Source organism: Mizuhopecten yessoensis, unplaced genomic scaffold, assembly GCF_002113885.1.
Source record: "Mizuhopecten yessoensis strain PY_sf001 unplaced genomic scaffold, ASM211388v2 scaffold10765, whole genome shotgun sequence".
NCBI classification, from domain to species: Eukaryota; Metazoa; Mollusca; class Bivalvia; order Pectinida; family Pectinidae; genus Mizuhopecten; species Mizuhopecten yessoensis.
In genome coordinates, this window is record NW_018408710.1 from 901,007 (window position 1) to 914,413 (window position 13,407).

Here is a 13,407-nt window from a genome sequence, read left to right on the forward strand (position 1 = left end):
ACAATGACACAGGTTACCGCCCTCGGAACAAACTGTGTTTTAACTAGCACTCACAAACTGTGTTTTAACTAGCACTCCGCCGCTCATCAACAACAGCATTGAACACTTACTAATTAAGTTCAAGTATTTCCAAGTGTGAAGGAGGTTTCAGAATTTGATCGCGTTTAAATTTTGAATATGTATATTAAATATTGAAAAATGTGACGACTATAAGAAACATTAATATTACTAAATACATTACATATATTAATTGCTTAAAAGCTTTTTAACGTACATCAAATGTATGCATGTGTTATTTATGTACTTAGAACACTTAAATGTCGATTTTTTTGGAGCAGCCCGCTCCTTTATCAAGCCATACAAGAGACAGACAAGGACTAACTATACATTATATTTAAAAATATATTAAATACATGTGTTTTTCAGAGGCAGAATATCTACAAGTCACCAAGTCGCAGACAATGAAGCACTAACTGTAGTGTCCCACATTTTTACAACTATTCGCGTCAACTTTGTAGCAATATAATTGCTAAGTAAATAGGGGGTGCAATGTGTACATGGAACTGTGTGCTAGAATATGTACCCAACTCTTACCAACTTTTATTTTATTCATGATCCTTTTACATTTCAGCAACATGAAAATGGTTTCTAAAGTATCATTTTTGGTTCACAATCATGACTGATTAAGTATACTTTTTTCAAAATCCATGAATTTGCAGAATAATTGAGGGTAGTGACTAGTGACAATGTCAACTAAAATCTTGAAAAGCAAGCTTTCAAAGTTACCATCGGATTTATAACTCTACAATACTGCAAAAGTACTTATTTTAGCGGACATTATCGAATTTTAACTTATTAATGCATCAATGAATTAGCGTGCTCATAATCTCAGCAATACAAAACTATATAGTGAAACTTCAATAAGCACAATGTTTAAAGTGGAAAAACACTAAAATTAGAACACCGCAAAAATATTTAAGGTATTTATATATAAACATTTTCCTACATTTTTTGAAAATAAAATATTGAAAATTCATATATTGTGTCATATGATTTCTTCACGTCATGTAAGTATTTAGAACAGTTTTTGATGGAAGAGCCATAGGATTTTTGACAACGGAGTGATTTGTCAGTCTCAAAATCCCAGGGATTGCACACACTTATGTTCCCTGCACCTCAGGAATGTCACAACAAAACTGAAGACATTATTATACCCATTCGATTTATCTTAAGTAAAAAGAAATGACCAATCGCTAGGCCAATACCTGTCTGAACATTTTAAACCATCATCCGAGCATGCTTCCAACCAACATCAGTTTATATTTATCACATACTTACATAGAACCCGCTTGGTGCCATATGGCAAACTTTTCCCTTTTTGGCCATGTTCTCCGTTTTCTCTTTGTACAATTTTGAACCCACATCACTATGACGAAGCCTCAATTCAGTGAAGATATAAGAAACAAGAGATCCCAGAGGGATCTTGGCGCCCACCTTTGTACCATCTTCATTAGTTCTTTATCAGTTCGATCTTTTCTCTTCTTTCCTCTCATCTGTTTGATCGAGTCATGTTAACAGTAAATGCACCTTGAGGTAACTTTTGATTTAAACTAAATACTGATGTGTATGAAAGCCAACTTTCAAAGTGAGTTTGTCATTTTACATATTTACTAGTACAGTACTTAATGTGAAAGAAATAGAATCGATCATTGCAATATGAGAAAGATCTGTTTAGTTCTTCTTTTAATCCAGTTTGTTTTAATGATCAGTCTCAAAATATAACATGCACAACGAGAGATCAAGGGGAACCTACATAGAAAATTTGAGAAAGATCCCTCTGATACTTCCCCAAATATAGCGATAACAAACTTTCACTATTTTCACTATAAAAATCCAAGATGGCTGCCTGTCGGCCATGTTGTTTATCCGATCAGTCTATAAAATTGCCCTGCACAGCTAGGACCAAGGAGATCCATCTGGTACTTCTTGAGAAATAGCGATAACAAACAATCAATATCAAAATCCAAGATGGCTGCCCGTCGGCCATGTTGTTTATCCGATCAGTCTCAAAAGTTGCCCTGTACAACTAAGGACCAAGGGGGACCTACATATATAATTTGAGAGAGATCCCTCCGGTACTTCTTGAGAAATAGCGATAACAATATTTCAACATCAAAATCCAAGATGGCTGCCTGTCGGCTATGTTGTTTATCCGATCAGTCTCAAAAGTTGCCCTGCACAGCTAAGGACCAAGGGGAACCTACATATAAAATTTGAGAAAGATCCCTCTGGTACTTCTTGAGAATAGCGATAACAAACTTTCAATATCAAAATCCAAGATGGCTGCCTTTCGGCCATGTTGTTTATCCGATCAGTCTCAAAAGTTGCCCTGCACAGCTTAGGACCAAGGGGAACCTACATATGAATTTGAGAAAGATCCCTCTGGTACTTCTTGAGAAATAGCGATAACAAACTTTCAATATCAAAATCCAAGATGGCTGCCTGTCGGCCATGTTGTTTATCCGATCAGTCTCATAAGTTGCCCTGCACAGCTTAGGACCAAGGGGAACCTACATATAAAATTTGAGAAAGATCCCTCTGGTACTTCTTGGGGAAATAGCGATAACAAACTTTCAATATCAAAATCCAAGATGGCTGCCTGTCAGCCATGTTGTTTATTCGATCAGTCTCAAAAGTTGCCCTGCACAGGTAAGGACCAAGGGGAACCTACATATGAAATTTGAGAAAGATCCCTCTAGTACTTCTTGAGAAATACCGATAACAAGAATTGTTTAAGGACGGACGACAGACCATGGACCACGGACGCAGGGTGATTTGAATAGCCCACCATCAGATGATGGTGGGCTAAAAAGATTCTCTTTGATCGACTTGTCCTTGAGATTTTCAAACATCTTCATATAATCAAATAACGGGTGAAGCGAACTAAGTGACTGTTAGAAATAAATACAAGATTTAAACAGATTTTTAGTATTATTTTATTTTCCAAGTCGGAGACATTATTTTACAATCCAGATCTGTGCAGACATGGCTACACATTGGTTACATAAACAAATAGGACCAATAAAGGACATTCTATAGGAGTGTGTCTTACCAGCTGGTTTTAGTCTGATAGTGTCCAAGAATTAAATATGACCAATCAAGATTCAAAATCAAATATAGCCCGACAGTAAAAATTCTTTTTCTTTTAAAAATTGGTTTTATAGAATTGAAAATTCATATATAAATGTTGAACATCAAATAATAAGAAGTCATAGTTGACATCAAATTTACCTTAAATCCTACCAAAACCAATGTGTTTTAACCATGAATGATGAATACCCCTACCATTCTCTCACGCAGGCTATCAAAAGTACCCTCGGTACTCAACATAAACAAGAATTTAATGAACTATTTCATCACAATTTTTCAAAGCAAACAGTGTATTCAATCCACACAACATTCATCAATTCCTTAATCACTCAAAAATGTTAATAAATGTAAATGGTGAAAACATATCTTCAAAGTGATGGCGTAAAATATGTCTCTTTAACCCTGGCGTTTGAATAACTTGATACAGTTAATAAAATAAAACTTTTGGGATGCACACCCACTAATGAAATTGTAACTGAATATTTTCGACTTTTGGCTATTAAAACGTAAGGGCTATATCTGCATTGTCCCTCTAAATTATCTCCCTTGCAGACTTCAATCGTCTACACAAATCGTTCAGTTAACTATGTGGAATTTCTTTTTAGATAGACCTCACAAAAACGGTCTGCATACTCATTGTCATGGTTGAAAATTACAAAAATGTGTAGGCAATACCCATGATTGCTATAGATGTGGAGTGTTCCTATACTGTTTACACCAGCAATCCTATACTACAATCAAGGTCACCTGAAATTTAATAACAGTTCTCATCTTCGTCAATACCATTACCAAGTCTTTGTTGTCCGACCTCACTGTGTCGAGTCAGAATTCTGATGTCAAGAAAATGCCAAATTTTACCTGACTGGTACATGTTCATACATTACCATGTACATTAGCCAACATAAAATATGACCTTCCACAACTTCAGAGAATTAAAAACCATATTATTGCAAACGGAATCAAACAGGTAGCAATATTAACACTACTGTCACTATATCCCATAGCTTCAATTCATATCTCAAAATAATTGTAGGTTAGAAATTCAATGCTATTTGAAATCGCGAAATCCTATGATGTTTACAACATGTCTAATAAGCGATCTCAGCAGACCATTATTCTTTAAAAAAAAATCTTTTTAAACAGACTTGTTTTCTCTCATATTTATCAGCTTTGTATCCTGTTTTACAGGGTTTATTGTTTTTACTTGCTGATGGTTAAGTTAACAAAGAAAGTTAAAAAAAAAAACAAACAAAAAACATAATCCAGTTTCATATCCGACAGGAGAAATGGATTAAACTGAGGTCCGAAGCTGTTCAGTTTTGGTTGTGTTTATCACAGGCATTGAGATTCAACTTATGCTTCCTCAACCCAACTAGCAATATTGTAAAACCAATGTCTTTTGATTACATTATACCTTTAAAAGTAGTTCATTTGTATAGACAGACAGGTATTATATGTTGAATATATCAAAATGTGGGCAGAAACAAATTGTATACTGATGACGACTGAGCCAGCATGTCATCTACTCCAACTAGAAATGATGGACCACTTGTATTATTCTCAAGTTTTCCACTAGCACTGTAAAATATCATAAAACTGATAATATAACATCACTGTACTCTTACACACACCTTTCTATCCTTTCATTATTTCATTAAGCGATATTTATATATACAATCTGATTAAAATCATGGTCTTGTGTCTTCGGCACCTTATTTGCCAACCTCGCAGCTGGTCATATCGAAATGCTCCAGAACCGTCGCCATTGGTACGGCCTTCTGTTGGAGTTTCAATGAGATTGTGGTCTGTACATTTATACATAAATAATCAGTCAGTCTCACAGTCGTACATGGCAGAGATGTCTGGTTAATCCCCATTTATCATCGCAGTTCGCTTGTCTCTGTGTTTGGACCGCACTTTAGTTCTGGCCTTGAATACAGCAGCATTGTAATGGGCCTGGAAGTAAACAATTATCACAGTTATTTACACACTCTTCAATTGCTTTATTCAGATTATAAACACTTCTTTTTAGTTTTTAACTGTATATCTAAAAATTGTTTCCCAAAATTTTGATTCTTCTTGTTTAAGATTACAGATAAATTGAAGATTTAATCATCTCAATATCCCAATCTGAAAAGATTTCATAAGCAGGCAAAGGAAACAGTAATCGTTGTGGACTACAAAAGGTTAAATCCTGAGGATTGTTGCGGCATATCAATATTCAACAATTTTTTAAGAATTACTTTTGCTCCTTATTTTCAAAATTAATATTGAGAAAGACAGCTTGACTTGTTACTGCAATTAGTGTGCTGTTTTGAGCTGAGAAATGCTAGATTAGATAACTTTAGGTCAGTCAATTACTCTTTTGTAAAATACTTACTCTTTCCCACTTGCTTGGTTTAGATGAAGAACCAGGAGCAGTGGGGAGGAGAGGTTCACCTAGGCCAAACACTTCTCGTACTAGGATGTTATCCTGCAAAATACAAGTAACATTCATTCTAATTTTAAACCATTTTAGCACTAAAATCGTATTTTTAAACCATTGTAGCACTAAAATCATATAAACCATTGTAGCACTAAAATCATATTTTTAAACCATTGTAGCACTAAAAACATTTTCATTCCAATATTATCAGAAAATTTTAAGAATGTACTAGAGTATTCTCGGTGTCCACGTACTTATCATTTTCATTTTGTCTCAAGAAGTACATAATGCTGAAAAAATACTGTAGTAAATCAACTGTACAATGTAAAAAATGTCCTAACACCTCCATAATTTGATTGCCATAATAACCATTACTTTAGTAAAAATATAGCATCATCAGTTATACAAGAAATACAAGAAAACAAGAAACTTTATTTAAAGTTGCATACATGTAAACGAAGAACATTAGCTCTTGAGAGCTATTTTTGCGACAAACATGTAAAATAACAATTACACATTACATTACAAGTAAAGGGAGATAATCATATACATTCTTAATAAAATCACAGAAAAAGAAAGTATCATATCCCAGGTTTCTAAGTGATTGGGAGTCCCCCTTCCAACAAAGGCCCCCGGGATATGACACTTTCGATACAATAAACGTATAAAAATAGTATATATGATTATCAGTTGTTGTAATGCTAACATAACTACTGTTTACATTTAACAGTCAGTTATAAGATCACACACGTGACATGCTACAACCCCGAGAAATATCTGTACCTGTAGATGTTGGTAGATTCCCGAGGTAAGAGCTAAACACAAAGCATCATACTGGTTCTGTTTCACCCAGGAGTCAATCAAAAAATTCTCCTTCCCAAATTTCACACAATTTTCTGGGGAGTCTCCTTCCTGTAACAAAGAATCGATTACATAAGAAACAGAAAAGTTGTTATAAATACACACTCATGAAAGCCAATTTATTTTCTAGGTTATCACATGATCTTGTAGCAAAAATAATGTGTGCTGACTATATAGGAAATTTAGATTTTGGGCCATCATTTGATCAAGAAGATTTCTGAAAATAGTGTACAATATTTTAATATGTATACCCCTCAACTAATACACTTGAATTTCTATCATGTATAAATGCATCTTCAGAAGAACTTGCTTTGTGTTCCTAATCAGTAGTAACATAGTTCCGTTTCATTTAATGCATTCATATCTAGGTCACGAATACGTAGTTCTGTATGGATGTTGCTTCATGATCTTAATTTTTTGTAAAGAATTAAAACTAGTATCATTTGTTAATCTATATACTCCATTTATTTACATTCATAATCAACATTTGATTAATCTATTTACATGAATTCACGAATTATTTCACATTTTCTTACCAGTAGTATGAACTAATTAATTAACCCATTCATCCCTAAAGTCACATATGAACCTTACCATAGCAAAGACTGGGCAGGTCCAGTTAACAAATGTAGGGGTGAATAATTTAAATTACATTGATCACTCTGTAGCAGTAAAACATGATCACTCCTTGAAATGATTATATCCAACATCAATAGACATTTAAATGCCTACATTATAGTAAAATAATCTTACCTCTACAGTTCGAAGAATATCTCTGAAGCTGGAGCGCTGTTGGCGCCTCTCTTTCTTGGCCCTGTATTTCTGCGAGTCGGTGGCAAGTGTCTTTAATGTGTCAATCAATGTATCTATATCATCCCCTTCAAATTCCTGAAACACAAAATGAAACTGATGTTGCAGCCAAGTTCACCAGGAAAACCACTGGTTTTCACATAATTATTTTAACTGTAATCTTCGTGAAGCTCTTTTAAGACCGATTTTCAAGCACAACGTTCAGAACATTGTTTATTTTGTAAAAAATGTATCAAGTATATTTCTTCTATTCAAAGAAAACAAATACAATCTGATGCATCCCCAGAAATAATCAGATAATGACCAATCTCTACACAAAAATGCAGAACTTTAAAATTAATTTAAGCAAGGATGAAATATACCTATATTTTACAATGAACTCCAAATATTTTTTTTACAGTGATATTTCAAAATACAAGAGGCCCAGAGGGCCTGTATCACTCACCTGGATACCTAATCAATTATGGCAAACTATTCTCCAAATGAGATCAAGGGAAGATGCCAGACCCCAAGGCCAATCCTTGTAGCATAGCTATATTAGATTTTTACTCCCCAGCAATTTTATGTATGGTTATGGGGTGGGGATCTCAACTGTTTCCAAGCTTTGACTCAGAAACTAGGTCCCTAGAGTTGTGTCCAGACCCCAGGATCGATTTTAATTTCTTGACTGCATTTGTCTCTTTTTGCCCAGCATTTGTATATATGGTTTTGGGGTGGGGATCTCAACCGTCTCAAAGTTATGACCCAGGGGCCAAGTCTGCAAGGGTGGGGCATACCCTCGCATCAATTCTAATATCATGACTACATTTGTCTCTTTATGCCCAGCATTTGTATATATGGTTTTGGGGTGGGGATCTCAACCGTCTCAAAGTTATGACCCAGGGGCCAAGTCTGCAAGGGTGGGGCATACCCTCGCATCAATTCTAATATCATGACTACATTTGTCTCTTTATGCCCAGCATTTGTATATATAGTTTTGGGGTGGGGATCTCAACCGTTTTAAAGTTATGGCCCAGGGCCTATGTCTCCAAGGGTGGGGCCAGACCCTAGGCGACATCCTGGAAGCAAATGTGCATTCTTCGCTTTATACTCAGCAATTGTATATATGGTTATATGGTGGGGATCTCAACCATTTCCATGTAATACATTTTATTGGCCCACCTTTTAGCCCGGGGGGTCAGCCCCACCATTTGTACAATTTTGAATCCATGCCTCCCATGAATACCTCTGACCAAATATGATCAATATCCATGGCATAGTTCTGCAGAAGAAGTCGTTTATAGCAATATAACCCAATTGCCCCTTTTGGCCCCGCCCCCTCAGCCCCCTTGGGGGTCAGCCCAACAGTTTGTACAATTTTGAATCTCCACCACCTAGAGATGTTCCAGTCAAATAAGGTTGATATCCATCGCTCAGTTCCAGAGAAAAAGTCACTTAAAGCAGTATAGCCAAATACCCTTTTTGGCCCTGCCCCTCAGCCCCCTGGGGGGTCAGCCACACCATTTGTACAATTTTAAATCCCTGCCTCCCAGGAATGCTTTTGATCAAATAATATTGATATCCAGTGCACAGTTCTGCAGAAGAAGTCGTTTATAGCAATATAGCCAAATTGTCCCCTTTTGGCCCCGCCCCTTATCCCCCTGGGGAGTCAGTCCCACCATTTGAACAATTTTTAATCACCACCACCTAGGGATGCTTCCAGTCAAATATGGTTGATATCCACTTCTTCGTTCCAGAGAAGAATCCGCTAAAAGCAATAGGGGCAAATTGACCCCTTTTGGCCCCGCCACTCAGCCCCCTGGGGGGTCAGCCCCACCATTTGTACAATTTTGAATCCCCACCACCTAGGGATGCTTCCAGTCAAATTTAGTTTAATTCCAACTGGTGGTTAAGAAGAAGAAGTCGTTTAAAGAAATTGTTGACGTACGTACGGACGGACGGACGACGGACGCCACGGTATGGCATAAGCTCACGAAGGACCAGGTGAGCTAACAATGTCCTATTTGTTCCCAACTCCTCAGTGTATAATAAATAAAAAGTTTGTTTTGTTTACTAACCTCATCTCCCTCCCTTGCCAGCTCATACATTAGGGCAATGGTTTCTCCAGCAGTTATCCTCAGTTCCACATCATTGCTGAGTAGCAAGTCTGGCAGCTTTCCTATATGGCTGTAAATTATAACAAATATAATTGGTTAATGAACAATTACCGGTAACATTGGAAGTTAAACTGAAATTATTTTATTGTAATTATATCAGTACTTGGGTCTTTTTGTGTTGTCCACTATTTTCATTGGCAGATCTTTATAGGAAGTTTTGTTGTAGGTTCATACTAGAAGTATCTTTAAATGTTTACAACCTATCCAAGACATTTTTCATTTTGAAATGATCATGACTTCACATACCAACTTTTGGACAAGTTTCATAAATGTCATTTGTACAATTCTTTCCTTGAAATTAATAAACTGGAGTTTATACACACACAATTGATACAAAATGTATTTCTTCAATTATTTTCAGTATTCCAATCCTGCGCAAGAAACTTTAAAACTAAATGTGATACATGAAACAGATTGGGGAACATGTATCAATCCAGTTCAACAGGATACATTTCTGTACATGAAACCAGTGTTCTGAAAATTTGCCTGTTTTGGATAAATGTTTTGCTTGCTATGTGGACATCCTTTGCATTGATACTGTACCTTTCCACAAGTTTGTTGACTAAGAATGGGGGAGCGATGGACAGCAGTAGACTCCAGGCACTGAGAGCTGCAGCATGTAATCGACACATTTCAGGATTAAGATTAGGAATGCTTTTATCTCCCTTCCTGTAGGACAGTCTGAAAACACCCTCCAACGCATCCATTGTCTTCATAACATCCTGAAAAATAGGTGATTATTGTTAATGTTTAAACTGGATCAAACTAAGATTTCTTTTCTCAAAATAGGTGATTATTGTTAAATGTTTAAACTGGAACCAACTAAGATTTCTTTTCTCAAAATAGGTGATTATTGTTAAATGTTTAAACTGGAACCAACTAAGATTTCTTTTCTCAAAATAGGTGATTATTGTTAAATGTTTAAACTGGAACCAACTAAGATTTCTTTTCTCAAAATAGGTGATTATTGTTAAATGTTTAAACTGGAACCAACTAAGATTTCTTTTCTCAAAATAGGTGATTATTGTTAAATGTTTAAACTGGAACCAACTAAGATTTCTTTTCTCAAAATAGGTGATTATTGTTAAATGTTTAAACTGGAACCAACTAAGATTTCTTTTCTCAAAATAGGTGATTATTGTTAAATGTTTAAACTGGATCAAACTAAGATTTTTATTTGATTCCTGATAACATTTTTTTAATTTTTATTTTTCATACCACTGCAGCTGATATAATCAACTTAAAGTGTTGTTTTTAGAATTGGACAGTAGATAAGCCCAACTTTACAACACATAATAATGGAACATACATATTATTAACAAAAACAAATATAATTTCACCATATTTTTTCAAGTTCTAGTAACATATTAATTTTATTCAATGTATAATACATACATCAATGTCACTGCAAGCCAGAAAATGACAAATTCCAAGAGTCAGTGCACACTGGAAAAAAAATGACATTGTTTAAATTAGTTATCACTTTGGTCCTTAACACATGTCTCAGAAATGTTATTAACATGCTTTTTATTCATGTCTTTATCTGTCATTATACCTACGCTTGAGTATTCAAATTTGTGAAATATTCAAAATAATCTTACAATGACAGCACTTTCACTGACCACAATCAGCGACTTTTGCTTCTTCAACTGCTTTCTATTTTTCTCTACAATACATGTTCTAGTATGACATTAACGCTAGCAACATTTCCGCTACAGACCTGATGCAATTATTGTAAGGTCTAATCAATGTCATCGATGATGTCACCCGATCAAATTGAAGTAATAAAAAATTTCAGGGAAACTCCAAATATTTCATATAAAATTAAAGTAACAAATTTCAATGCACTCCAAATATCTCAAAGACATTTTTCAATATATCCCTATCAATATCTTTGCCCGATTTAGATCCAGCTTTCATGAAGGCACTTCATACAATGCCTGCAAAATTGAAGTTGAAATGCTGACACCTTACCTCGGCTCTCCCTTTCACTGCAGCACTGTTGTCAGTCATGGTGGCCAGGAGCTGTGGCTTGTTAGCCTGAACTTCCTCCTCAAGGTCTAGTCCCAGTTGGACACACATCAAGCTCAGACACTGTGCAGCCAGCGCCTGTTCATCACCCTTCCCCTTCTTTATACACTTCACCAGGCAGTCACTCACTGTCATCTTCCTGTGGGTGTCCACATACATAACATTTAATTTATCAGTAGGTAACTTAAGAATTCATTTTGGAATTCCTAGAATTTCGGTACATCTTAACTGTTTCTTTAATAACTCAATGGTGTCACCACTTCATTGAAACACTTCAGCTGAGCATGACCTCTCCAAAAAGAAAGAGTGGACAAGGGAGAAAGAAGAAACAGTTATATGCCAAGTATTGCAATGGGGAGCAGATTTTTGTTTGTTTATTCTGCATCATCAATCAGTGACTTTTTTGTGGTATATTTTGGGCCTACCACAGGCCTTTTCTCAAGAATTAAAGTTGTATTTGCTTTGTATCTAACCAATTTGAAAAGACAATTAGTATCAATTCTGTAATAATGATTGAAAATGATTTGTCAGAAATACATAGAATTTTATCTTTTTCCCATATTATGCATTGTTATTGTGTTTAATGAAAATACATGCATTTTCTCTATGCTGTAAAAGTGCTGCTGTAATTTCCCAATCCAAATGTCACAGGTACTGTGGCAGTCTGGGAAATTAGCCAATGGTCCAATGCCGGAGTAAATTACAGGTCGGACCAGTTAAGTTTGTGAAGAAAGAAGTCTGGCGGGCCAGGGCAAAAATATCATAGAAACATATATACATATATATATATTGTTAAAACCATATCTGTGTTACGTCTGTGTTTCGTTACTGTAACACCTTTCATGTTGCATCGGGATAAAATCGGCAATTTTGAATTCAATTCCTAATGGTGGTAATGTGTTGCGTACCAAGGTAAGTCTAACAGTAACATTCTTGCTTTCACCGCTAGATGTCGCACTACTTCCTTTTTCGGTTTCTAAGTGTCGGGAGAGCATGGCGAGCTTCGATCCCTTCAATATTAGGAGGGTGCACAACCCGGTAAGAAACGCAAATCAGAGACTCCTTTAAATGAAATCAATGCGCGGAAGGTTTATGAAGAGGGTAAAAAAAAATCAAACGACATGGAAAACAGATCGGCCATGGTTAAAATACGATGACAGTAAAGAGATCATATTTTGCGAATGTTGCCGGGAACAAGAGGACATCCATTCTTTTTCCGTTGGGATCGGTCATTTTAATACTGACGCTATAAAACAGCATGAGAATAGTAAGTTACACAAAAGTATGTGACCAAGTTAAACAACAACTGACATTATGATAAAAACCCTATATAATTAAATATATTTACAAACCATTCAAGCTGTTATTATTTTTTGTTTTCTTTCGTTATTTTGTACGTTTATTTGGGCCAGGGAAAACTAGTTGGGGCCAGTGTATTTTGATTTTTTTCAGGCCCTAATTAAGGGCCTGTGGCTTCAAAAGTTTTTCGTGCAGATTGCTGTGGGGAAAATGCAAAAAGGGTCATAAAGGTCCCCACATGACAATGCAGTAGGATACAGCAGACTCATTGGCTAATTCTTGTATCCATGAACTGTAGGGATGCTCTCATAACTGTCATTCAATCAAAATTACCTGTTGTGAAGAAATTCTGAAATGCACTTTTTGCTTAATGCTTTGATCAACCCCTCCAGACACAGTTTTCTGCCCTGTGCACTGAAAAGTCAAGAAAATATCATCTTTATTGGATTAAGCAAAACACTAAACACAACATAAACTATGAAAAGTACTACAAAATGTACTACAGTACTACAGTACTACATAACACAATCAACAAGAGGCCCATGGGCCTTAACGGTCACCTGATATATTTATACAGAGAGTTGATTTTGTTTTTAACATGAACAGAAATATTATTCAAAGTGACAAAAAACAATAAAACCACCTTATTCAATATCTAGCATACAGATTTAAGAC

The 13,407-nt window shown here is 35.6% G+C and overlaps 1 protein-coding gene across 1 annotated transcript in view; it reads right to left on the reverse strand.

The window, feature by feature from the left end:
• Positions 1–2,978: 2,978 nt before the first annotated feature.
• Positions 2,979–13,407, reverse strand: part of LOC110462239 (interferon-related developmental regulator 1-like) — a 20,654-nt gene continuing 10,225 nt past the window's right edge. The window contains exons 4-12 of the mRNA XM_021516117.1: positions 13,066–13,146; positions 11,377–11,572; positions 10,798–10,848; positions 9,946–10,124; positions 9,304–9,412; positions 7,190–7,324; positions 6,359–6,487; positions 5,531–5,623; positions 2,979–5,106 (exon numbers count right to left, since the gene is read on the reverse strand). Of these exons, the coding sequence (XP_021371792.1) occupies positions 5,017–5,106; positions 5,531–5,623; positions 6,359–6,487; positions 7,190–7,324; positions 9,304–9,412; positions 9,946–10,124; positions 10,798–10,848; positions 11,377–11,572; positions 13,066–13,146 (1,063 nt within the window). The 3' untranslated portion in view covers positions 2,979–5,016. The remainder of the gene's footprint in view (positions 5,107–5,530; positions 5,624–6,358; positions 6,488–7,189; positions 7,325–9,303; positions 9,413–9,945; positions 10,125–10,797; positions 10,849–11,376; positions 11,573–13,065; positions 13,147–13,407) is intronic.